The 24,971-nt window shown below is 44.1% G+C and overlaps 4 protein-coding genes across 7 annotated transcripts in view; 1 reads left to right on the top strand and 3 right to left on the bottom strand.

Moving 5' to 3' along the window:
- disp1 (dispatched homolog 1 (Drosophila)) overlaps positions 1 to 4,953 on the top strand; it is a 68,045-nt gene extending 63,092 nt beyond the window's left edge. For all 4 annotated transcript variants that reach the window (XM_026341252.1, XM_026341255.1, XM_026341254.1 and 1 more), the window contains 4 exons: positions 276 to 373; positions 470 to 2,056; positions 2,152 to 2,415; positions 2,588 to 4,953. In XM_026341252.1, coding sequence (XP_026197037.1) covers positions 276 to 373; positions 470 to 2,056; positions 2,152 to 2,415; positions 2,588 to 4,441 — 3,803 coding nt within the window. In that variant the 3' untranslated portion in view covers positions 4,442 to 4,953. The remainder of the gene's footprint in view (positions 1 to 275; positions 374 to 469; positions 2,057 to 2,151; positions 2,416 to 2,587) is intronic.
- A 2,369-nt stretch (positions 4,954 to 7,322) lies between these two features.
- Positions 7,323 to 13,335, bottom strand: LOC113149711 (toll-like receptor 5). The gene is made up of 5 exons (XM_026341952.1): positions 13,053 to 13,335; positions 11,658 to 11,714; positions 8,746 to 11,023; positions 8,332 to 8,420; positions 7,323 to 7,972 (listed from the first exon to the last, which is right to left on the bottom strand). Exons 2-5 carry the CDS (start codon positions 11,703 to 11,705, stop codon positions 7,721 to 7,723), a joined length of 2,667 nt encoding a protein of 888 aa, XP_026197737.1. The 5' UTR covers positions 11,706 to 11,714; positions 13,053 to 13,335; the 3' UTR covers positions 7,323 to 7,720.
- Positions 13,336 to 16,961: 3,626 nt separating this feature from the next.
- LOC113149430 (thrombomodulin-like) lies at positions 16,962 to 19,494 on the bottom strand. The gene has a single exon (XM_026341549.1). The coding sequence runs from the start codon at positions 18,833 to 18,835 to the stop codon at positions 17,228 to 17,230; it is 1,608 nt and encodes a 535-aa protein (XP_026197334.1). The 5' UTR covers positions 18,836 to 19,494; the 3' UTR covers positions 16,962 to 17,227.
- Positions 19,495 to 19,748: 254 nt separating this feature from the next.
- On the bottom strand, positions 19,749 to 22,761 carry LOC113149431 (thrombomodulin-like). The gene has a single exon (XM_026341550.1). It carries the CDS (start codon positions 22,587 to 22,589, stop codon positions 21,021 to 21,023), a length of 1,569 nt encoding a protein of 522 aa, XP_026197335.1. The 5' UTR covers positions 22,590 to 22,761; the 3' UTR covers positions 19,749 to 21,020.
- Between the last annotated feature and the right edge of the window lie 2,210 nt (positions 22,762 to 24,971).

Genomic DNA, 24,971 nt, shown 5'->3' with positions numbered 1-24,971 from the left:
ATCCATCTGATTTTTCATCAAACTCATTACTTCATAATCAAATAAGAAACATGTTTGTAGACATTTGTGCAGCCTGGAGCAGATTTTCTTAAAAGACTTGTCTGTTCCTACAATTCACACTGCACTCTAAATAAGACATAAGACACAATATATTATAATGTCCATGTCTCAGAATGGAAAGGAAAGGAAAAAAGGAACATTATTGGATGAATGTGTTTGCTACCATTTTGTCGTTGTCAGTCCTAAAAACGATTAAGCTGTTTGTCTTTGTTCAGGTGACAGTTATTCTAGACTGGTGTTCACATCAGCTGAGGGGAAGAACTTGTGGAGTATTCAGGCCATCAAGTCAATGTGCAACCTGGACAACACAAGGGTATGTATGTTAACCAGGACAAACCTGTTGGTTCTCTCTGTTTCTCTGTCTGCTTCTTTTATCACTTGTGTAATAAATATTTGCCTTCGTCATCAGGTGCGTTCCCACCGTGACTATTGGAGTCTGTGTCAGCGCACCAATGATGCCTCCTGCTGCCCCAGCTGGACACTTGGTAACTACATTGCTGTCCTTAACAACAGGTCGTCCTGCCAGAAGATCACAGAGCGAGACGTAACTCACACGCTCAAGATCCTGCGCTCGTGTGCCAAGTACTACCACAACGGCACACTGGGACCCGACTGCTGGGACATGACGCTGCGACGTAAAGACCAGCTGAAATGTGGCAGCGTGCCCCGCAAGTGCACAAAGTACAATGCCGTCTACCAAATCCTTCACTTCCTGGTGGACAAGGACTTCCTCAGTCCCAAGAGTCTAGAGTATCCTCCACTGCTTAAGTACAGCATGCTCTTCTCCCCCACAGAGAAAGGAGAGTCAATGATGAACATTTATTTGGACAATTTTGAGAACTGGAACGCATCAGACGGCATCACCACAGTAACAGGGATCGAGTTTGGCATCAAGCACGACCTCTTCCAGGACTATCTTCTCACAGATACCGTGTACCCTGCCATAGCCATAGTAATCGTCCTGCTGGTCATGTGTGTGTACACACGCTCAGTTTTCATCACACTGATGACCATAATAGCCATCATCAGCTCACTGATTGTGTCGTACTTTCTCTACCGAATGGTCTTCAATTTTGAGTTCTTCCCCTTCATGAACCTCACAGCTCTCATCATCTTGGTAGGCATCGGTGCAGATGACGCCTTTGTGCTTTGTGATGTGTGGAATTACACCAAGTTTGATAAACCCCATGCTGAGCTAGCAGACACTGTCAGCGTGACTTTGCAACATGCAGCCCTATCCATGTTTGTCACCAGCTTCACCACAGCCGCAGCTTTTTATGCCAACTACGTCAGCAACATCACTGCCATCCGCTGTTTTGGCATCTACGCTGGTACTGCCATTTTGGTCAACTATATTCTCATGGTGACATGGCTGCCAGCTGTGGTGGTGCTGCATGAACGCTACCTGCCTAATATGTTCACCTGCTCCAAGCCCCCACAGCAGCAAAGAGGTTTCTGCACGCGGATGTTTTGGGCAGGTCTGTGTCAGAAGGCTAACAAATGCCTGTTTACTGTCTCCGAGGTGTCTAGAATCTTCTTTGAAAAGGTGCTGCCCTGCATTGTCATCAAGCTGCGCTACCTGTGGCTCTTCTGGTTCCTTGCCATCACAGTGGGTGGAGCCTACGTGGTTTGTGTTAACCCAAAGATGAAGCTCCCCTCCCTGGAGCTGGCCGAGTTCCAAGTGTTCCGATCCTCTCACCCATTTGAGCGCTACGATGCAGAGTACAAGAAACTCTTCATGTTCGAGAGGGTTCACCATGGCGAGGACCTTCACATGCCTATAACTATCATCTGGGGGGTAACGCCTGTGGATAACGGGGACCCCCTGAACCCTAAAAACAAAGGAAAGCTGATGCTAGACAAAAATTTCAACATTTCCAGTCCAGCATCTCAGCTCTGGATCCTTAACTTCTGCCAGAAGTTGAGGAACCAGAGTTTTGTCTTTCAGTCAGAGGAGCAGGACTTCACCAGCTGCTTCATTGAGACGTTCAAACAGGTCAGTACTGCATGTGCACATGACATGTACATATACGTAAATATTAAAATAATAATTATAATAATGATAAACTTCTTTTTACGTGATTTTAACAGTGGATGGAGAACCAGGACTGTGTAGAGGGCTCTGTCTACCCCTGCTGCAGTCAGTCCACCTTCCCTTACAAGCCTGATGTCTTTGAGTTGTGCATCAAGCGAGCAATCATGGAGCTGGATCGGAGCACTACCTACCACCTGGACAGCAAGACCCCTGGACCTCGATTTGATATTAATGACACCATCAGAGCCATAGTGTTAGAGTTCCAGAGCACCTATCTCTTCACTCTGGCTTATGAGAAGATGTACCAGTTCTACCGTGAGGTAGGTCCCAAAGAACTTCACGCTTCATGTTGAATTGGCTCCACTCTCTACGCCTTAGTTTGTGGTGTTGTTTTTGTTTTTGATGCTTCTTTGTATTATTTCTTCCAAAAATGTCACAGCATTCTGTTTCTGATTTAATTCTGGGATATTAACGGTGGTGGTTTTGTTTTAGGTGGATGCTTGGATTACAGAGGAGCTGCGCTACGCCCCAGCAGGCCTGAGTTATGGCTGGTTTGTCAGCAACCTGGATTTCTATGACCTGCAGGACAGTCTGTCAGATGGCACTCTGGTTGCCATGGCGCTGTCAGTGGCTGTGGCTTTCAGTGTCATGCTCCTGACCACCTGGAATGTTATCATCAGTCTGTACGCCATCCTCTCAATTGCTGGGACCATATTTGTCACAGTCGGATCCCTGGTGCTCCTGGGCTGGGAGCTGAACATCTTGGAATCTGTTACCATCTCTGTGGCAGTAGGGCTATCGGTGGACTTTGCGGTCCACTATGGCGTGGCCTACCGGCTGGCTCCTGAGCCCGACCGTGAAGGGAAGGTTATTTTCTCCCTCAGCCGCATGGGCTCTGCAATTGCGATGGCTGCGCTGACCACCTTTGTAGCCGGGGCCATGATGATGCCCTCAACTGTGCTGGCCTACACCCAGCTGGGCACATTCATGATGTTGATCATGTGCATCAGCTGGGCCTTTGCTACCTTCTTCTTTCAGTGCATGTGCCGCTGCCTGGGACCCCAGGGTACCTGTGGCCAAATACCCCTGCCCAAAAAGCTGCAGTGTCAGGCCTTCACTGAGGCCACATCCACAGTCCCGTCATCTCAAGGGAAAGGCCAGGGGAAGTACCAGCTGGACAGCAGAGGTGGGGAGGGGGAGCTAGATTATCTAGGCTATGAGCTAGAACCGTTGGCATCCACTCAGAAAACTGAAGATAAACCTCGAGAGGAGGCTGAGGTGTGTACCCAGCTTTATAATGGAATCCCCCACCACCACCACAGTGTCCCTTATTCACATATCCATTATAAGAGTCCGACTGAGACTGGAAGACATGGCCCTGAGAACGGGCTTGTAGCCACACTGAGTACCCCGTCCAGGTGCCAGTACTCTCAAAATACTAACTGCACATGTGGGGACACCCCTCCTCCTCCTCACCTGCCTCAGCAGTGGACCCCCCACTCCTGTGCTCAGCCTCCCCAAGACTCTTCTTCCCATCCTTCCACCCCTAAGCTCTTTGCCCTCTCAGGGCACACCCCGAGCAAACAAAATAGTTCCCTCTTACCTTCGCATCTGGAACCAGTGTACGCACACATGAACTGCCGTATGCACTATGTCCACTGTACCCCCTCCCATTTCCACCACTGTTCCCAGGGAAGAGTAATGGCCCCCAGGCAGGGACCTGCACACAGCTGCCATCTCAGGAAGTACTGCATCCATACTGCAAACCTGCAAACTGGTTCAGCCATAGACCAGAGATCCACAACACCAGCTTCAAACCCGTACACAGGCACAACTCCAGGTCCAGTTTCTGGCTCGGACTGTGCAGGACAAGAGGAAGATCATAGACCTGAAATTAGTAATTTAAGTCTTGACAGCAGCCAAAATACCTGTTGCCCAGCCTCAACACAACCTCGCACTCACTGCCCCTCCCCCTCAATAGGCTCACCACACACAGCCTGTGATGAAAGACAGAGGGCGACGGACAGAGACCATTGTTGTGGTGAAAACCACGTATCCACCACAACCACACAAACAGCAACGCTAACAGATGCTCGTGGTAAGAACCCTGGCAACCAGGAGAAGGCTGAAAGTGTTCCCGTCACACGGGAGGAAAGTGTCAAAAAGAGCAAGCGGAATTCCAAAAGACAGCGAGCGTCATCCTCCTCTCCAAAGAAGCTCTACTTTTTTAACAGGACGTTGAAAGTGAAGTGCAATTCAGCTTCAGAGTTTAACGTGCCAAAAGGTGAAGCCAGCGTGCCTCCTATTGCAGTAAACACTAATCCCACTGCTGAAAGCTTATGCTGATGATTAACTGATGTTTTAGTAAAACTCAATCCAGAGCATAAAGCAAATGTCCAAAAAAAAAGGAACCACACAATTGTCTCCGTGCAATTCAACAGTTTGGGAAGTGTTTACTGATCAAGTGCCTCAGTGTTTCATAAAACAACACATATTCTGTTTACATTTATTGTTTTTGTACTCACTTTTTCATCCATCTATGTTCGATTTTACAGTGAAACACACACTATTGAAGAAGCTGTATCATTCTGGGAGGACAAAGACACCTCCACGACATTTTTTTTTTCATTTTAATGTACAGCAGCCATTTGCACCAACAGGAAAACGTACAGTAAATATTGTGATATTGTGTATACGTGTTGGATACGATCACATCAACTGTAACAAATGTGCCACTTTTTACACGCTTATAAAAAGACGCTTTTTTGTATTTTGTGGGTGCTAGTGTTGGAATATCGGTGTGTCCTTGTGTTCAAGTTGCCACACGCCTCAGATAAAAGATGTACTGTATGATTAAAATGGCTTTTTTTTTTTTTAAATCACTGCTGGTGACCATGATCTGCTCTTTTATCCACTCGTCTGGTATGAGCGCACGCTCAGACCATCAAAAGTGACAACGCTCTGCTCTGCTGTCTTTCAGTGTTCAGGTACCTGGCTGTATTTAAACTGGGCTCATCTAGATTTGATTTGTAAACAGGTCAGATTTTCTCACTACTTTTCATACATATCTGATCTTTTCAGGGCTTCAAGTCAGTCAAAGGAATTTCTGCTTGGGTACGGATAAATGGCTTTAAAGAAAGAAAAAACTAATCAGACTAAATGCTGCAGGTTGTCAGAGAAAAGGCTCATTACATGCGTTAAATCAGCTGAGAAGTGCTGTAAACTTTGAGGCCCGCTGATGCAGACAGCTTTAATTACAGGGAGACGACGCACAAAGCACTATGAAAGCAGCCGAGCTGCCATCAGCACCACTTTTGCTTGCCTACCAAACAGATATGGTGACTGTGTGAAATATTTTTACAATACCAGTGGAATAAATGGGGAATTCAAGTCAAAGGCGTGCGATGAAGAGTATTCCTCCAATCTGCAGCTCAGCTTCTGATTTTGCTCTAAACATTACTGTGTGGAGACCGATCTTTTAGCTTTCAGTACCTTAGTGGGGAGTTGGAAACTGGGTTGGTGCTAGTTTGTTTGTGTTCTTTTTCTAGATGGGTGAATTCCCACTGTTGGAGAGTTAGTCATCTCTTTTTGGCTCTTGGTTTGTTTTAGATAAAAAAAACAAAACAAAAAAAAAAACAAGCAGTTACACCAGAGATCCCACTGATTTGTCCCGTGGAATTTTAGAGCCGATCGATCACTGTCTTCCTTTGACATATCAAATGAGCTGTAGTATTATGCGTCCCAGACATTAGTTTCAAGGTGAAATGCTAGTATCCACCACAACCTTGGTTCAGAAAAGCTACTGGACGATGCATAAATGCTCCTCATCCTTGGAAACATCTCAGTCCAGCGAGGAAAAGTACGAGTGATGCTTTCGCTGTTGCTTTTCTCTCAACCCTGTCACGCCCCTTAACCCCAAACCAAACTCCCATAAACAAACAAGCCCTATAAAACACGTTGCATAAGTAAACCACCCACACTGGGCTCATTTGATGCTTCCATGCTCGGGGAAAGATCTTATTTTGGCTCATACAGCTCGCTTTGTGTCGCCCTCAGCCTCAGATCCCACCTCTGCCACCTTTATCCTCCCCCCCCCGCCGCGCAGACACTGCAGTGGAGATGAGTCCACTTCCCTGAGAGGATCCCTCCTCAAGCTTGCGTCATCATATTTGCTTAAACAGAGGTCAAATATTAACTCCAGTCATGGTGCAGAGTTTATTACATTTCCCTGCAAGGGGAGAATCTAAGAAGCACGTGTGTCTGCTCTCGGTATATTCAGAGGCCTGAAATAACCGTGAAGAAGCCTCAGAGCTGGAGAGCTTGTTTACAACGTCAACATTTGCTTCCATTTTTCAAATTAGATTTTGGTGGGCCAGATTTATAGCGTGGCCGTGAAACAGGTTTCTCTTCTTTCTCTTTTGATGAGTGGAGGAGATGTGTGTGTTTTCCATCCAACACTAATTCTTTTCTCACCTCTGCTTCATAGATTTCCATTCAAAAGAGACACATGTGAAGCAAACTGTCCAGTAAAAGTATGTTTGAAAAGGATAAAACGTAAATAAAATAGCAGCTGAGGACCTTTGGTACCTGCTACATTTTGGTAGAAATGTGTCAAAATCCCAGTTGTTCCTACAGAGCAACTGCATTAAAAGAAGACTTGGACAGATGTTAAAGCTTCACCGTGTTCAAACTAATGGACTGTCCACAGTGTATAAGCAGCAGGAGCCTCCAGACAGGCTGTAATGTTCAGAACAGCTGGCTCATAAAGGCTGGGAGGATGCAGGCTGCCGGGGGCCAACAGGACGGAAGCTTTCCCCTGCCCAGTAGCTTCCTGTTTTCAGACGCACGTCTCAAATGAAAAGGAAAGTGACAGACGGCACATTCATGCTCGTCTTACAGTCCAACAAACCCACAGTGCACAGGGAGATGATGTGATTTGCAGTTGCTGCTGAGATGAAATATATGATTATACACAGCCTTCATACGGTGATCACTAAACTTAATCTCACTAATTAGCACTGTGGGTTTTCACTGATCACTCCAACACTGCCAGGAACAGAACAGCCAACACGCGCCATCTAATGGTAAAAGCAGAAGATAGAGGGCTCGTGCATCATGTCCTCTGTTTAAAAAGGTTTTTAAATGCATATTGTGATCATTAAAATGAGCCAAACTAAGGTTCAGGTGTGGTGAAATAAATATACTTTACAGAGAGAAACATGAGATTTACTTTAGTACTTTTTGCTTTATATAATCATTGATTCAAATACACAGTGCTGGTAAAAACACAATTGACCCCCCTCTACATTTCTTCTCAGCTGTTTCAGATCTTCTTTAAACTAAATCTGACCCGAGTAAACACAAAATACTCATTAGTTAATACTTAACAATTCATTTCAGTATTTTTTTGACAGAAAAAGTTGCTGTAATTTAATGTAATAATTTCTTGGTCATGTTTGTTCATCCCACAATTAAGATAAAATACTTAAATAATAATACTTGGTAGGAGTTCTGCCTTCATGCTAATCTGACGGCTGGTGTTATTAATTCCCAAAAACACAATCACTTATTTGTACTGTACATGATATTAATTCATGGAGTGCTGTGAACTCGTGCAGTCAGAATTCACATGGCAGTCGCTCGGATGGTCCCCAACTTGATAACGTCCTTCCGCTGAGCTTGAATGGGGTTCTCAGGCATCTCTGCCTTGCGTTTGTCCTCTGGGGACCTTTTCACATTGGTGTCCTTGATTATCTGAGATATAAGTTTCTCATAAAACCACTCCAGGTCCTGAGGGTCCTCTGGCCAGACAAGGTACTGTCTTTTCTGGACAAAAGCTCTGACAGCTTTGCACTTCATCAGCTGGTAGTGAGCCACCTGGGTTGCATTTCATCAGAAAGGAGATTCGGTCAGTGATGAAGGTGCAGAACCAACATTTTTCAGTTTTACTTCAGGAGAAATTGCACAGCATCAACCTTTTACCACATGTAAAGCAACGTTAACCAGTTTTCTTTGTGTGAAGCCTGACATCTAGTGGTGAAAAGGAGATACTGGAAAATACTAACCAGCCCAGTCTTGTGTTGCTCAACTGTGTTTCGCTATACAGCTATTCAGCAAAAATCATCATGTAGTAATGAAATGAATGAGTTATTCCCCTCAGGACTATGTGGAGAACACATTTAGAATTAGACCTCACAGAATGGGTTAAGCCAGCAAAGGAGCAGCTTAATACCCACCTTTCCTACCACCATCATAACCAAGACATTTCTCAGCTCCTCCAGCATCCGGCCCTGGGCCAAGGCAAACGCCTCCAAGCACCAGCCATCTAGAAATAAGGAGTGTCCTTGTTAGTTTTGCTTGTGCTTTGATCTTGAGTTAAAACTTAATTTTTGCGAGATGATTGAGGAAAAAAGATGGTTACTATGGCCACTGTGGTAGCTAGTACATTGGCATTTAGAAAGTCAAGGGTCTAGTGCGTGTCTTGTTTTTCCAAGTGGATAATTCAGTGTGTGCTGGCTGATCTCATGTCTCATGTTTATATCAGTTTGTTAGATATATAACTCCATCTGGTTAGCTTACATTAGTATATAAACTGGAACCTGGGTAAACCGCTAGCCTGGTAATACAGATTAAAGCCAGTAAACCTGTACCTTTAAGGAACTCCTTGGAGACAATGCACACTGTCTTCCTGCTGTTCCAGATGGCATCTCTGATGTTTGAAAGGTGATCCTCACCCGGCAGGAAGTCTCTAGACTCAAAGCAGCAGCGGAAGATGTTCATCTCGGAAAACTGGTTATCAAGCTTCTTCAGCAAAGCAGCCTCCACCCACCTGTAGTCATTGTTACTGAAGCAGAAGAAGGCATCATACTGCCCCTCTTCCACAGGAGACGTCCGTTTTGGGCCCTCGAGAACCCTGCCAATGATCCCTTTGTAAACAACAAAAATAAGTCCTCGGCAACGGGTGTAGACAATTCCGGAGAGGGTGATAGCGATGATGAGGAGGGCAGAGACGATGAAGAGAGCAAACGCACAATATTGGACAGCCATTTCGTCTTCACATGGTTCCATTATATCGTAGTAATCCAGCAAATAAAGGTTATTGAGATCTGCTGGAAACATACATCTGAACTCCTCCACTGGACTCAGGAAGGTTACATTGGTCACAGCGAGCCAGTTGAAGAAGCTCTCCAGATGGCAATTGCAATGAAACCCGTTGTCTGCTAGGTCGAGAGCAAAAAGGTGCAAAAAACTTGAAGGATCTGGAGAGGCTAGGAAGTTGTTTGAGAGGTGAAGCATTTTCAGGCTAACCGGTAAGACACCTGGTTGCAGATAGATCAAGTGATTAAATGAGAGGTCGATCTCTTTAATAGAGCTGAGACCTCTGAAAACTCCTTGTGGAAGACTCATGATTGAATTGAAACTTATATTTAGACCTTGAAGTCCCCTGAAACGATCAAATAGGTTGAGGCACTTCCCTTGTGCCCAAAGTGTTTGTAAAAAACTGTCATGAAGGTCCAGCACTTTCAAACTATTATTATAAGGTATTGGCTTTGCCGTGCACTCCTTGATGAAGTTGCCACTGAATAATAATATCTGCAGGCGCTCAAAATCAGCTGCTATTGTATAAACATCCTCCAAGTTCTTCAATCTGTTGTTTGAAATAACCATGGTAATGGTGCTCTTTGCAAAATTACTGATACCGTATACTGATTCTAACTTATTGTCACCCAAAAGAAGAAGCTCTAACTTTGGTAATGGCACAGGATAACCGAGGCGTCGCAGTGAGTTTCCTGTCAGCAACAACCCTTTTAAGTTTGGTAGTCCGCTGAAGGCTTCATATCCCAATATACCAATGTGGTTATGAGACAAATCCAGCACCCTGAGTTCTGTGAGATTGGTGAATGTGTGAGAACGGATTTCTCCTAGGAGGTTGGACGACAGGTTGAGCAGTTTCAAATTTCCTTGAAGACCATCGAATGCATTTCTGTTAATCTGATTGATTTTGTTCCTAGAAATGTCGATGATCATTGCATCCTTGAGGGGACTAAAAACAGCCCTCCGCAAAGCAAATATGACATTGTCAGACAGATCTAAAATTTCTACTGAGCTGTTCACGAGGCCTTCAAATGTGCTTGCATCTGGATCGGGTAAGTTGTCATGTGAAAAGTCTCTGCCTAAATGTTGGGAGAATATGAGATGAGAAATCTTGGTCCCCTCTATTATCTTAAAAAACTGCTTTAACGTTTCCAATTTGAAGTAATTGCTGGATATATCAAGAATATTAAATGCTATCTCTCTAAAAGGGTTCCCACATCTTTCTCTGTCAAAACTTTTCTCAAACATATTTCCTAACTTATTGGAGTGTAAGTCGAGGAGTGCAAAGTTTTTCCCCCTGAAACTATCAAGATCCTCTGCACATAATCTTTCAATCTGATTCAATTTGAGTTTTAGCTCTGTTAACTTTTCGAGTTTTGAAAAGAATGATCCAGGTCTTAATCTCACTATTTTGTTAAATTGGAGATCAAGCATTTCTAAGGACAACAGTGGCTCCATATAGTTTTCTGATAATATAGAGTCTGTCAAATTGGAGCTATCCAAATAGAGCTTTTGTAAATTGAACAGTCCTGCAAACGCCCTTGGCTCCAGTTGTAGACCAACAATATGTTGACTAAGAACCAATCGTTTTAGTTTCCTCTGTCTGAGGAAAGCATTGTTCCTTATGATGAGCAGAACCTGCTGCCATCCAAGATCTAATTCTAGCAGCTGGTCATAGTCTCTGAGTGAGGTGCTGTTGATCTCACTGATGTAGTTGCTGCCCAGGTAAAGGTACGTTATGTTGGTAGGCAGAGCCGGAACCCAGTAGTGGTTCTTTGAAGTGCAATCAGCTAAAAGGCCCACCAAACTGCAAGATGGTTGGCATGTGGATACCTGCAGGTGAGAAGGTGACATTATTTCCGTAAGCTGAAAAAACAACTGAAAACGCTTAAAGGACATTTAAATGACTTGGCAAATATCTGTGTTCCCTTTCTTATTGAGAGTTAGATGAAAAGGCAAATAACACTCTCACACTTGTATTTGAGGAGCTGGTTCTAGCTGCTCATTAGACCTGTTTAGCATTAGGATTCTTAATAACACTTTTAAACATTTGTTGTATCTACACATAAAGATTACGACACATTATTTCTTGAGCTTTAGGTGTTGCTGCTTGGAAAGTGGAATTTTGAGAAAATAAAATTTGCATTGAAAGACTGAGACCTCATGATGAGATCAGGTAATATTAAAGTATTAAGTCTTAATTTTTCTTGATCTTTATTCATTGCCCAGCGTTACTCTTTGTTATAGCGTAAAATTATTTGTATTATTAAAAGGACACCCAGGCTAGCTAGCAGTAGCTTTACATTTACCATCCAAGCATGGGAGTGCTATGAAACCTGATTGGATAGATTTGCCTTTGACACTGAGATCAGGCATTTATTTTTTAAAGCTCCTTTTGTGAATACAGTTCTGTTTGTTGTAAACAATGTATATCTGATGAGTTTAGAGTGTGGTGTTATTCAAATACCTGTAGATTGAAACCAATGAAAACCACGAGATAGGCCAGAATCCACATGTCCTCGTTCTAACAAGATGTCCGAAAAAAGAAAGACAAACAGTAGTGGGTTAGAAGACGCAGGACTGTCTGCAAATGTCTGTGGTTACGGGAAAAAGGGGGAAATTGTGTCAGACTGTTTGTTTTGAAAGGTTCACAGTTCATGGTTCATGGTGCAACTTCAGTTCACAATTGGTATGAGCTTTGAAAATAAACCTCTGTTTGAATAGTGTTTGCTATGACCTAATGAGTGGAAGGAAACATACTGATTGTAACTGCGGCTCCACCTCCTACTGTACCTGCCATATAGGTACTATTATTCGAGAGCAGTGTTATATCATTAGGTCATTAAATATCTGAAAGATTTGTAAGTCTACAGACAGACTAGAGTTTACTTCATTCTGTTCTTCCTGCCGTGTTTCTATTCTTCCTTCCTTGTTTCATCTTCTCAAACTGTGCACTTCCTCCACATGAGAACACACGTTTTTGGATAGCTTTGAATCACTAAATCACACTAAAGCTATAAAAAAAGGCTAATATTAAAATATTTCTCAATCGATTAAGTAGAAATATATCCAATCCAATATACCCAGAAACAAAAACAACTACTTTCTGCATACCACCTCAATTGCCAGCTCCCTTTCCAAGCCTGGCAGAGCCTTCGGAGGCTGCCAGGTTCCAAGTAGCTGTCTACAAATAACAATTTAAAAATGAAATACATAACTAAATAAAACATGTGTCTTTTTCTCTTCTCTGACTTCCAGGCTGAGATTTCAACATGAAAACAGGAAGTTTCATCTCTTGAGCCAGTGTCTGGGGGCTGATGTAGAAACTTTGTGATTCCCTCTCTAAAGGCAGTGATTCTTCTCCTTGGGGTGATTTCACATCAATAAAAACACAATTAGGAAAACTAGATTCCATTGTTGCTAATGGATCCTCCTAAATCTTACACACTGCCTCTTTTAAACGCATCCCTTTAGTTTGCAGCACGGTTTAATGTCTGGTTTGTTATTTATTTCTTCTGTCGACTTGAACGCACCTTGTGCTTCATCATTCCTTTTCTCCTTCACTTCTGTACAGGTTTTCCTGCCTTTTTGTCCGACTTGTGTGTAAAAACGTCGACTTATCTGCGGCTTTATTCGCGTTTACAGAAGCTTTTCACGGGGTTTTAACACGATTTGTGTGGATCAGTGGCGTCATCAACAACACGGGCGTTATTTCAACAACGTCAGTGTTTTTAGCGACGTTTGCAGGAGCGAAAAGGTTTTATTAAGTTAAGAAAACACACAAAATGAACTCAAACCTGAACCAATCTCCCATATATAAACTCACAACAGGTAAAAAGCAGTGGACACTACTGTCTCTCACCTGTTTTTCCAGGACACGCTGGGAAAAGTAAAGACAGCTCCTCGGTGTTGACCCGTTCAGCTGTGACTGCTGGACGTTACGTGAAGTCCGGTTCTACCGTGGGCTGTCACCGTCTTGTCCAAGAACACCTCGACATACAGGTGGAGGCAGGAATCGAACCGGTGACCCTGGTGTGTGGACGGCTCTACCTGCTGAGATCACCGCCGCCCCTCGCGACGCTCTGACTTGAACCCGGGAATGTCGCAACACGGCGCACGTTCTTCCTGCTGTGGGGGCACGTGCCCTGACCGTTACTGTCCACTCTGTCCCTCACTGACCAACAGGGGACGTGTACAGGTAGGAAAATACTTCTACTAAGAAATACTAGTAGTAGTACCACAATACACCATGGATTACTACTGCAGTTACAGCTGGCTATCACTGTTAGTAGTACTTTTAGTGTTAATACTACTAATAGTACTAATAGTACTAATACTACTAATACTACTAATAGTACTAATAGTACTAATAGTACTAGCTGGAGGAGCTGTAATAGCACCATGCATTGCTTCATTAGTGTTTCTCAATAGTTCCCTACACCGCTCTGTTCAGGTCAATTTAGGTTAAGGAAAAGTAGAAGTACCACTGTGTGTCACTGTGGTGCCCCTCGGGGGCCCGTCCGGGTACCACTGTGTGTCACTGTGGTGCCCCTCGGGGGCCCGTCCGGGTACCACTGTGTGTCACTGTGGTGCCCCTCGGGGCCGTCCGGGTACCACTGTGTGTCACTGTGGTGCCCCTCGGGGCCCCGTCCGGGTACCACTGTGTGTCACTGTGGTGCCCCTCGGGGCCCCGTCCGGGTACCACTGTGTGTCACTGTGGTGCCCCTCGGGGCCCCGTCCGGGTACCACTGTGTGTCACTGTGGTGCCCCTCGGGGCCCCGTCCGGGCGCGGGCCAGTCAGGGACCTGGTTCTGTTCACTCCGTTACTCCAGCTAGCTACGTTACACACGTTCATCAAGGGCTATGAGGGGCTTCCTCTCTGCAGGGGGTCAGGAGGGCAGCAGTAGTAGTAGTAGTAGTAGTAGTAGTAGTAGTAGTACTAGTAGTAGTAGCAGTACTGCTTCCTGCTGGTCCCCCGACTCCCCCATGTAGTGGTCCTTGGGACAACGTGGCCCGGCCATTGGGGTGGTGCTGTCTCCCCTTGGCTCCTGTCGTGGGTTCCTTGCGGGCTGTGGGAGCACAGGCTCGGATCCTCTGGGTTGTTCCTCACATTCGGGGGGAGTGTTGCTCCTGCCTTCCCTGAAATGCACCTGCTCTGGCGACTGGGTCTCTTCTCACCGCTCGCTGAACCTAGTATAGGATGGTGGCACCACCTTGACAGGAATCACTGGCTGCACTCTTGTGCATGGAACACCATGGTGGTGACTGCTGTCATCATGCTGCACGTGACACTGAGACCTGGTATATTTGCTCGAGCTGGAACTGGTTGGTTTATGTTGTATGTTTGCACTGTGCTCTGCTCACTGGTACTATTATTTCTGTTATTATTATCATCGTTGTTGCTACGGTTATTATCATTGCTGCTTTACTAAGATTATTATTGTTTTTTTTTTTGTGTGTGTATTGTTGTTGCTGGTTGTACTATGTTAAGGTGTCTTAACTCTGTCCCCTCTTTCTATATATAAAAATCCATCCAGCACTCCATGTTGCATGCTATGCTTCTGAATAGGAAGAAGAAAAGAAGAAATACCACATGATGAAACACATGCCAAGATCCTTTATTCATTGTACTTAAGTAAAAGCACAGGGATACTTGCAACAAAATGAACATATAGTATTAAAAGTAAATGTACTTGTTATAATATTTATAATTCAAGAATAAAAAAATAAAAACTCCTAGAGGGAAATAGTTTTTTCTGTGTTACAGTTCAGACGCAAGGAAAAGGAACTGCAACTAGAGAAGATCTACACCAACACAAATAGAAAATAACATCTAAAAAAAAAAAAAACTTGATATAAACACAGAATATCGAAAGATGGAGGAAATGGGTCAATAATAATAGTCCAGAGTGGAATAACAAATATTTGACATAGATAATGATTCTGATGATAGTCAGTTTCCCCTCCCCCTTACAGAGGGGGGAGGAGTTGCACAGTTTAATGGTCACAGGTAGAAAGGATCTTCTGTGGTGCTCAATGGAGCACTTGATGTTGATCAGTCTCTGGCTGAACGTGCTCCTCTGTACAGCAGCACACTGTGTAGTGGGCGGGAGGAATTGTCCAGGATTGAGAGGAGTTTGGACAGCGTCCTCCTCTCAGCTACAACATGTAGAGGGACCAGCTCCACCCTGAGCAGAGCCAGCCCTCCTGATCAGTTAGTGTCTGCCATACAACATCCGCAGCGTGGTGCTGCAGACGTATACTTGGATACGACCTCCACCTCCTCCCCCTAGAGAGAGGAGTGACAGGACTCACCCTATTAATGTTTATAAACGTGGTCACTGTGGAACTTATTTTAACTTGGCTAGTTTAATATACAGTTTAAATCATTGTCATGTTCATAAATTATCATCATAATAAACTAACTGTCAAATAAGTATAGTGGAGTAAAAAGTGGAATATTATGGATCGAAAGCCATTTAGAGGTACAGGTAGCTGAAAATGTATCTCATATACTATAATGGAGCAAACTCTTTGCATTTCCACATTACTACATTTACTGTAGTACTAGTAAAGTTAGAGGTACTTCCAGTTTAGTTTTATGTTACTTTTACTTCACTATAGTTCAGAGGGAAATCCACTACATTTATTTGACAGCTTTAGTTACTAGTTACTATGCTGAATTGGATTCTTAATAGAACATATAATCAAAAAATAAATGGTGATAATACGATTGTGATATTTTAATAATAGCAGTAGAGGTACAAACAAGTACAGATACTACTACTGTTATTACTATTTTACTATAAAGTCTTAATTTTATGTTACTCTATACATGTAATCCACCACTGAGAGTAAAGAAAACGATGTTTTAATCTGCTCCATTTTTTTGAGATACTAGAAATACAAATACAGAAAAATATAAAAATGTGTCTTTGCTGCTCCTTTGATTACATCACCAGATTTAACGTCAGTTGGCTCATCAGTTTGGAAAACTTGATGAATGTGCACTGCCAAAAAAAACGGAAGGACACATGCTCTGATATTTCTTGGACCTTTTTTCGCTTTGCTTACATCAAATGTTCACCGTGGCATCATTCTGATAAACTCATGCACTGTCACCGCATTAATTTCTGGCCATATTTGTATTAATTTCTTGCCAGGATCTTGTATTAATGATGATGAAAGCAGAAAGCTGTTAATGTGCACACGTGATAAGTAACAAAGTACAATTACATAAGGACAGTTTTGAGATACTTGTACCTTCCTGAAGTATTTCTATTTTATGCATACTTTACTACAAATCAGAGGAAATTTGTGTATTTTTACACTAACCGTTAGTTACTAGTTACTTTTTGCAGGATTAGAGTCCTCTACAAGTCATTACATAATAGTAACATGTTAATGTGATAAATGTAAATGTCTGAAACCTCTGAAAATGATTTGAAAGAGTAACAGAGTATATAGTAATTGATATATAATAATGACAGACATCTGCTGCCAGCAGATGGGTTTATTTATATTTGACATTAGTGAGCCTGTTATTCATGTCTTTAATAACTTTTTTTTAATAATTTCCTCTTCAATACATCAGTAGTTACTCTGTGGTCCTGTGTGTACTGAGATAAGCTCCTTCCAAAAAACTAAAGCTCCACTTTACTGAGCAGATCTAGCTGCATGTGTAACTTGTAGTTGCTCAGCCTCCTCCACACGGTGGCGCAGTCAGCCTGTGTGTGAGGCTGGTAGTGCAATGAAAACCACAGACTTCTCATGCAGATATCACAATGGTATAATTTAATGATGCTCCAGCACAGCTCTTAAAAAAGACACAGTTGTTTGACATGCCTGTTACATCGTGCCTGTTGTGAGTTGGATTGTCGATTAAACCAGTTTGAAACGCTGTGAGAACATTAGTTACTGTGTAATATGTCAGTCCAAACTCTGTACTCGTGTTATTTCTGAGGCTCCATCTGTACATTCACGTGTCGTGTGTCGTCTCCTTCTCTTTCTCTCTGTCTTCTTCTTCTTTTTGTCTCCTCACTTGTCGCTCGTCACTCGCTCCAGGTCGTGGCTCTCTCCCTCGGGAGCTTTGAGCGCTCCGGCGCTGTCCATCTTCTCTCTGCGGTTGAAAATGTAGTGAACCACGAACACCAGCAGCATCACGCACAGGACAGCACACAGTATTATCCCGACAAGACCCCCCACCGACACCGCAGAGGGCTGCTTTGTTGGCTCTGGGTGTGGTACAGGCGGGGCCGTGGTGATGATTGGACCCTCGGATTTTACGCACTTGTACAGGTCGACTAGTGTAAATCCTGGGTTGCATGTGCACACGTAGCTGCCGAATGTGTTTTCACAGCCCTGATCACATTGTTCGTTAGAGCACTCATCAATGTCTAAGCAAAACGTACCGTCGTCTCTTTCCTCTGAGATGTAGCCCTCAGGGCAGTTGCACTGGGAGTCATCATTCGGGTCGCACTCCGCGGGGCACTCCTCCACCCCGCAGTGCAGCTGACAGTTATTCGGTGACTTAGGGTCCACTATGTATCCATTATAGCACGTGCACTTGTAGCTACCGGGAGTGTTGACGCACGTGTGCTCACACGGAGCGGACGCACACTCGTCGTCGTCGACGCACCGTTGTCCCGACATCTGGTATCCGTCCTTGCACACGCACTCAAAGGCGCCGTATTGGTTGACGCACCTGTAGTTCTCCAGTGGACACTGGCGCTTGTCCGCGCATTCGTCCAAGTCCTCGCACGACCTGCCGTCTTTGGCCAGCTGGAATCCGCGGTCACACGAGCAGGAGAAGGATTCTCCGTCTCCCGAACAGGCGAAGTCACAGTTCAGAGCCATGCACGGGTCGTCCGTGGCCACGTCGCAGGTCACTTTATTGACACTGTTGACAGTTTGTCCCAGCGGGCAGGAGCAGGACGGGACATTCTTGGAGTTCACTGTGCACTTGAACTCACAGCCACCATTATGGATCTCGCAGCTCCAGGGTCCCTGCAGCCACTGCCCGGAGTCGCAGATAGATTTCCTCCCTGAAGATCTCCGGATTGCGACGCTTCCAGGGGGTAAAGACAGCAGGTCCTCTCCTTCAAACCCCAGCGAGGTCCTGTAGGTGACAGACTCGCCCTGTGCAACATCTGGGAGGCCTTTGCAAGCATCACTGAAGCTGCTCTCACAGAGATACCCTGCCGCCTGTTGCTCGCACGGTTCCTCGGTCCATTTAAAGTCGCCCGCTTTGGAAACGGACACGCAGCGATTAGATAAGCAGCTGCTGTCAAAAGTTGGCGCCCAGTTGAAGAAGTCACTATTATTATCTTTAGTCACCCATTGGAAACCTCTGAGCTCAGCAGCGGGCTCTGGACAGCCGCTCGGTCGATGTAAACCGATCCAGAACTGCCCGGTAACGTTTCCCACTAAAATAAAAAGAATATCTTGCGACACAGAAGAGCGCACTGTCATTAAATGACCCCCTTGATGTATACATTGAGTCTGAGCGGTTCTGAAATCACTGGGATCTTGGAACACCATAAAACACTGGTTCTCGATGCAGTATCCGTTATTCGGTTCTCTCCCGCCGGTTCTTCCCAATAGGCAAACCAACGCCACCACAAAGAGGCTCCTAACATTCTTCATCTTTGACTCTGGTTGTGTCTGTTCAAGTTCTTGTGCGTCCCAGGAGTCGATTCACGTGTTTGCTTGAGATACGCTTTAGTTCACATTTATAGCCCCCATACTCCATGTTAATACCCCGGCGAAGGAAGGAAGTCGCTCTTAATCAGCACTGCTGCGCCCTCTCTCAGACTTTCTCCTCTGCACGGCGGACCACATCCCCAAATTACGCACGACTTTTACGCACGTACGTATCGAAGACGCATGCACGCAAGGGGCGCCTCTACCCACCGTCTCCTTTTTTTTTTTTTGCATTAGCCCCACCCAACTCCACTACACACAAACTCGCTGTGGTCAGCGTTAAGGTCCACTGAATATGGCATCAAATAAGGGGAAAGACAATGTAAAGGAAGGCGGAAAAGAAGTTAAGAAAAAAAGAAAAAAGAAAAACAGTGTCTCAAGTTTAATTATTATTTGTCCAGTTTCTCCCTCAGTTTCAAGCTAGTGAAGGGGGGTTGCAGAGGGTGTGTGTGTGTGTGTATCTGTCTTTTCTAAGAACAAATGCTACACATATAAAATGCTAAGTAAACCAATTCTTTGATAACTCTCTCGAAAAAGCTGAGAACTCATCACAAACAATAGACACAGAACCAAAAATAAAAAATAAAACAAGGCTCTGCAGACTGTATGTTTGTATCAACCATATGTAGAACCAACCACATCCTTTCTACCATGTATTCATGTCATGCCTACAGTTTTATACACTAAGTCGCTGTGAATAGATTCAGTTAAATACATTAGCAGGTCTATTAGTATAGCAGTAGAAATGAGGCAGCAGGCAGATGAGGAAAAATAGCAGAAAATAACTTCAGTGAGATGTAAAACAAAAAACAGAAACTGCCTGAATGCTAATGAAGAACAATTTGAACCCAACCTTTCTCTCCAACTTTTATTCTTTTAATTAACAATATTATTCAACAGTGACATATTTTAAGAAAAACAAACACTGCAGCATGTGTGAAATTGCAGTAAGCTTGTCATACAGACAGTGAGTGGCTGGGCTCATCAGAAGAAGGTGCACGTGTGTTTTTCGAACAGTAAACTATAGCAGCACAGTTTTACATTCATGTGTAGCTGGTCTCTTATACCAGTCTGTGACACAGTAAAGTTAATAACATTCAACCTCATGTTAATGTCAGTGGCAGGAACATACAGTCAGTAACACTGTAGCACCAGGTAGCATTAAAGTTCTGATATATACGTGAACTCACCGAGATATTTGGTTAAATGTTATGTGATGTTAATTACTCTAATGAAGACGGTGTCTGAATGGGAATAAACTAAATGATGCCGTCTGCTGTTGCTGTTTTCAGCTTTTCCATAAAAGCTTAACCCAGTGAAGTCATCTGAAACAGTTCCTATAGCAACCAAACAGTTGTCTGTTTCAAAAGGTAGTGAGCGCAGGAACGAATCATTGTGTTCATGTAACCACAGTGACGTCAAAAATATGTATGTATGTCTATCCTGAAGTTACCTTAAAACATTTCCTTTAATCCTCCTTTTATGTGCTGTTTGGCGTCTTTTATCGATCTTTAAAGAAAGATTTGAAATAAGTAGTTCCCAAATCAAGTATGGAACAGGACAGTATACAACATGAACGTGAACATTTTGTTTTCCTTACGTTAAAACAATCATCCAGTGTATGTGTGTGTCTACAGTGTGACTTTATGGTGACAAAATGAAATGAGACGAAAGCATGTTTTATAGGACACATCTAGTCAGTCGTCTGCTTTATATCGCTGGATTTGTAACTCGTTTGAGGACACTGCACAGTGACCATACTAACGTTCCATTCAACCATTACTATTAGATGTTTTTTCCCCGTCACATATCTTCACTGACTTAATTGAGAAAGAAATCCAATATTTGTTTTGCCTTAGCAACAAAGATACATTACATATCCAGCTAATTATGAGTATGAGGCAAATAAACCCCAGTTCCATTTACAAATCTATTACCCATTCAGATGAAGCAAGTTTCCTTCGTCACAGGCACATTTACTGATTTATTGCAGCTTTAAAGAGAGAAACCATTTCTCATGGACGCTACCCCTGGATAGCCGTTTGGAAAAGTCTCATATGTGTAAGGACAAAGAACAGGGCATGAGACATGAGAGGATGGTAAAATGTCTTCGGGGATGCGGTTAAACTCATTGCGAGTCTGTCTTGGACTGTTTGTCGAAGGATAACCTCTTATATGTATCTGTGGTCACCTGCTGCAGGTAGTAAATGTCTATATCTGGACCCTTGAGGGAGGAGAGCTCAAACTTGCCGCAGCGTTTGGCTATGTTTCGAACCAAGAAACACAGCAGCCCTGTGCAGAGCAACATGAACATGGTGATGCCCAGGACACTGCCCGCCTTGATGTAAGAGGGGACTGTGGCCTGGTGAGTGTTGCCTGGTGTGGGGAGTGAAGGACTTGAGCCCGATCCATCGTCCTCCTCGTTCATCTCTGTTGGTACACACTGATAGCCATTGCGCAGCGTGTACCCCTCATCACACAAACACTTGAAACTACCGAATACGTTTTCACACTTGTGATTACAAATTGCCATGAACTCACATTCATCTATGTCAGTGCAAATGGTTTCACCGTCCCTTGTGTCTCGAATGTAGCCCTCAGGGCAGAAGCACTGCTGCATGTCTTCCTTCTTTACATCAGAGTTTAGGATGCACCGAGCCGGGCAGTCTCTCTCGGCACAGTGTTGCTCACACATGGTGGGGTCATGGGGTGACACCCTGAACCCCTTCCGGCATTTACACCCGTAAACCCCATTGGACTTCTCACAGAGCATGTGCTCACACATGTCACAGATTGAGATGTTCACACACACACCATCCTCCTCAATGAACTCACGCTTGCACTGGCACATAAAGCTTCCCTGTGTGTTCACACACTCCTCGCCCTCACCTGTGCACGGGTTCGTTTCTTTACACTCGTCCACGTCCACGCAGCTCTTCCGGTCCTTCGCCTGCCTGTAGCCTGCGGTGCACACGCACTCGTGCGAGTCGCCCTGCTGATGACAGCCTTGCGCGCAATCGGCGCACGCGTCTTTGGAGCAGGTGATGTTGTTGGGGTGGAGAATTTGCTTTGCTGGACAGAAGCAAGTCTTGGTGATATCATTGCACCCGTGCTCGCAGCCGCCCTTCATCACCTCACAGTTCCAGGGAGCCTGCATCCAGCTCCCGTCGATACACACATGTTTCGAATCAAGATATTTGCCTCCCGGCGTCTCCGCTACGGCGATGGTTCCGAGTGGAAACCTATTGGAACCGCTCGCCTCACACCCTGGATGCGTGACATACCTCACCTTTGCCCCTCCGTGTACGTGCAAGCTGCTACAGTGATTCTCCAATGTATACTGGCACAGGAATCCATCTAGTTTGGCAGGGCACGGCGTCCAGGACAGCGTGGGGTTTCCTCCCATTGTCACGGTCACGAAGGAGCAGAGCTGGGGATCGGTCCTGTTGGTGCCGCTCAGCCAGAACCTGCCGCCGATCCCTCGAGGTACGCAGGCTAACGTCTTCTCTGCTTGTTCCAGGTTGTGGTGGAACAACTGTCCGCCGGATTCTTCGCAGTCTTTCTTTGCGCCTGAAAAGTCCGCGGCTTTCAGGAAAACCTCGTAACACAGGTCCCCGGCGCAGGGATCGCTCTGTGAGAACACCGTTTCCTCCAACAGGAAAAGGACAGAAATCAGCAGAGCGCGCCTCACAACCATGATGTCGACGTTAGACAAGCTGCACTTTGTATAAACGCCTGTGTTCGGGGATCCAAAGTCGATAATGCGACTGTAAACGGAACATAGTCCGTCAAGTGTTGGGCTTTCCTTATTTGTAGGACGTAGGAGGAAGGAAGTTTCCTTCTGGCTTGTGGATTGAGCCCCGGTCTGGTTGCTCAACCCCCTCCACTCTATCCAAAAATCTTATCTCAAACAGTCTGGCCATCAAAACACACACACACACACACACACACACACACACACACACACACACACACACACACACACACACACACACGCATTTCAGGGGGAGATTGACAAATTCCCCAAATCGTTTCCCTTATGAGATTCTGTCGAGTTAGATCATTATTAAAACCTCACTGGAGGAGAAATCTCTGACAGACTGGACAAACCTATAATATTTGTATTAGATCGAATCTTCCTATTTACACTATAGAGTGTTTGCAGTATGTGTTATTAATGACACAGTGTTTCACTATTGTAAATAACTAAGTTATTGTAAAATACTCCATGATACCACCGTTTGACAAGAAGCATGTGTTCTAGAAAGACACAGAGGATTCAGTGTTTGGAGGTATTTCAGCATCAGAAATACTTCACTTCAAGATCTTCACCCTCATTTATTTTATAGTTGCTGTATGGGAGCAGGACGGTGGATGTTTTCAAGCAGTTATTAAACGGAACAGGAGCTCTTGAAGAATGCAGGAGGAAAAAAAGACAGTTTCCGAAGATAAACTTGCTTAATATATTGCTACAGCAGGGGGAAATGTTTCAGTCTGCTACACTAGTCTACTTTACAGATTCAAAAAACACATTCACGTCCAATCACAAAGTGATCGATTTTTATTCGATATGAGCAAGAAAAAAGGGATTATCAAAAAACTGTAAATCTGGTGTAAACTGGCAAAAGTCTGTCTTGAAGGGCTGATCCAAGAGCGAGCAATGGTCAGTGGGGCAGGTAAAACTCACAACAGGACTAAGACAAAGGCAAAGCTCAAGGAAAAAGATGGGACTATAGAACAAAACAACATGCAAACTGTAAGGCAAGGATAAGAACTGACAATCTGGAGACACATGTTGAATAGGGTGGTGTTTATACAGGGGAGCGAGGCACAGGTGAATCAAGGTAATAAGTGAAGCAGGAAAACAGGAAGGAGACCAAAATAAAACACAAGCCCAGAAACGGGGCCAGGATCATGACAAGGACAAAACTCCAGACATTTATTATCCAACCTGTTTGTAACTGTCAAGCTGAGAAATATACTGTACAACATCTGTTTAACCTGAACAACAGGCAAACAACACCAGCATCAACACCAGTGTTGGTAATGTTGCTGCTGATCAGTGCCTTTTGAACACTACTACGTACTCGTTTTGAGTAAAGAACATTTTTCTCAGTTAACATAAACAAATTTCACAGTTACTGTATTTGAATATGTCCTTTATTAATAGAATAGAATTAGACTTCTTCCAGTAGATATGCTGACTCATTTAGGTGGAAAGTGGACCAACTTCCTCAAGGTACAATAATAACTAGATGTAGAATTGTCGGAGTTAATGTAAGCAAATCAATCATCATACCTTAAGCTATTCAGATTAGGAGATCTGGAGGAAAGGAGAGCTGCCTTGGAGGGTTGGGCAGATCTGAAAGAATGTGAAACAATCCAATTGACTTCCAAAGTGACACAGAGTGAATCAGTAGGTGAAACAGGAGAAATGTCTTAGTGTAGTAGAGTGATGACTCATAGGTGCTAGTATGAATGCTATTTCAGTGCCCCTTTAGGTCCTCTTATCTCCTATATAAGGGGTGTGGTTTTATGGAATGGGGTGGAGAGGATGTGACCAAAGCTTACAAGAGACGGAATCTGTGGTTCACACTGTAATAATAAAATAATCAGTTCACTGTTTTTATATGCACAGTAGATATTAAGATTCTGACTTTTGCCAGGGCGCCTGGTAACGAGAGGCATGGATTCTCTCTAATACAGTGACACACTTGTGTATAATCTTAACATGAGGCAAGTTTGGCGACAAAATCCAAACAAATCGAGTCTCAGTCAATATTTTCTCTGATATTAATCATCAGTGCCCACATTAAGTTTACCCAGGGAAGTGTTAGTGTTCCACATGACTGCTTTGTTTTTGCTACATTAAGTCCTGTTCTCTCCCATCATCACTGTCACTGTTTTAACAGTGATGTATTCGCTTTTATCAGGCAGTATGGCCTCATTGGCTTTATTATATCAGTTTTACTTGAACTGACTGCTTCCTGCTGAAAGACTGTGTGCTTGCAATTACTAAAATGGAAGGTTTTTATTGCCAAAGAAGAATAAAAGGTATATAAAATAAAATAAAAAGAGT

The sequence above is a fragment of the Anabas testudineus genome, chromosome 24, assembly GCF_900324465.2.
Source record: "Anabas testudineus chromosome 24, fAnaTes1.2, whole genome shotgun sequence".
Classification (NCBI taxonomy): Eukaryota; Metazoa; Chordata; class Actinopteri; order Anabantiformes; family Anabantidae; genus Anabas; species Anabas testudineus.
This window is presented reverse-complemented; position numbering and strand designations above follow the sequence as displayed.

Bases quoted from the DNA above. Each gene is read 5' to 3' on its own strand.
- LOC113149711 (XM_026341952.1), bottom strand. From the start codon at position 11,705: ATGTGGATTCTGGCCTATCTCGTGGTTTTCATTGGTTTCAATCTACAG. The intron at 11,024-11,657 runs GTATTTGAATAA...TCTCACCTGCAG, and splicing joins TCATTGGTTTCAATCTACAG to GTATCCACATGCCAACCATC. The intron at 8,421-8,745 runs GTACAGGTTTAC...CCTTATTTCTAG, and splicing joins CTCCAAGGAGTTCCTTAAAG to ATGGCTGGTGCTTGGAGGCG.
- LOC113149430 (XM_026341549.1), bottom strand. From the start codon at position 18,835: ATGAAGAATGTTAGGAGCCTCTTTGTGGTGGCGTTGGTTTGCCTATTG.
- LOC113149431 (XM_026341550.1), bottom strand. From the start codon at position 22,589: ATGGTTGTGAGGCGCGCTCTGCTGATTTCTGTCCTTTTCCTGTTGGAG.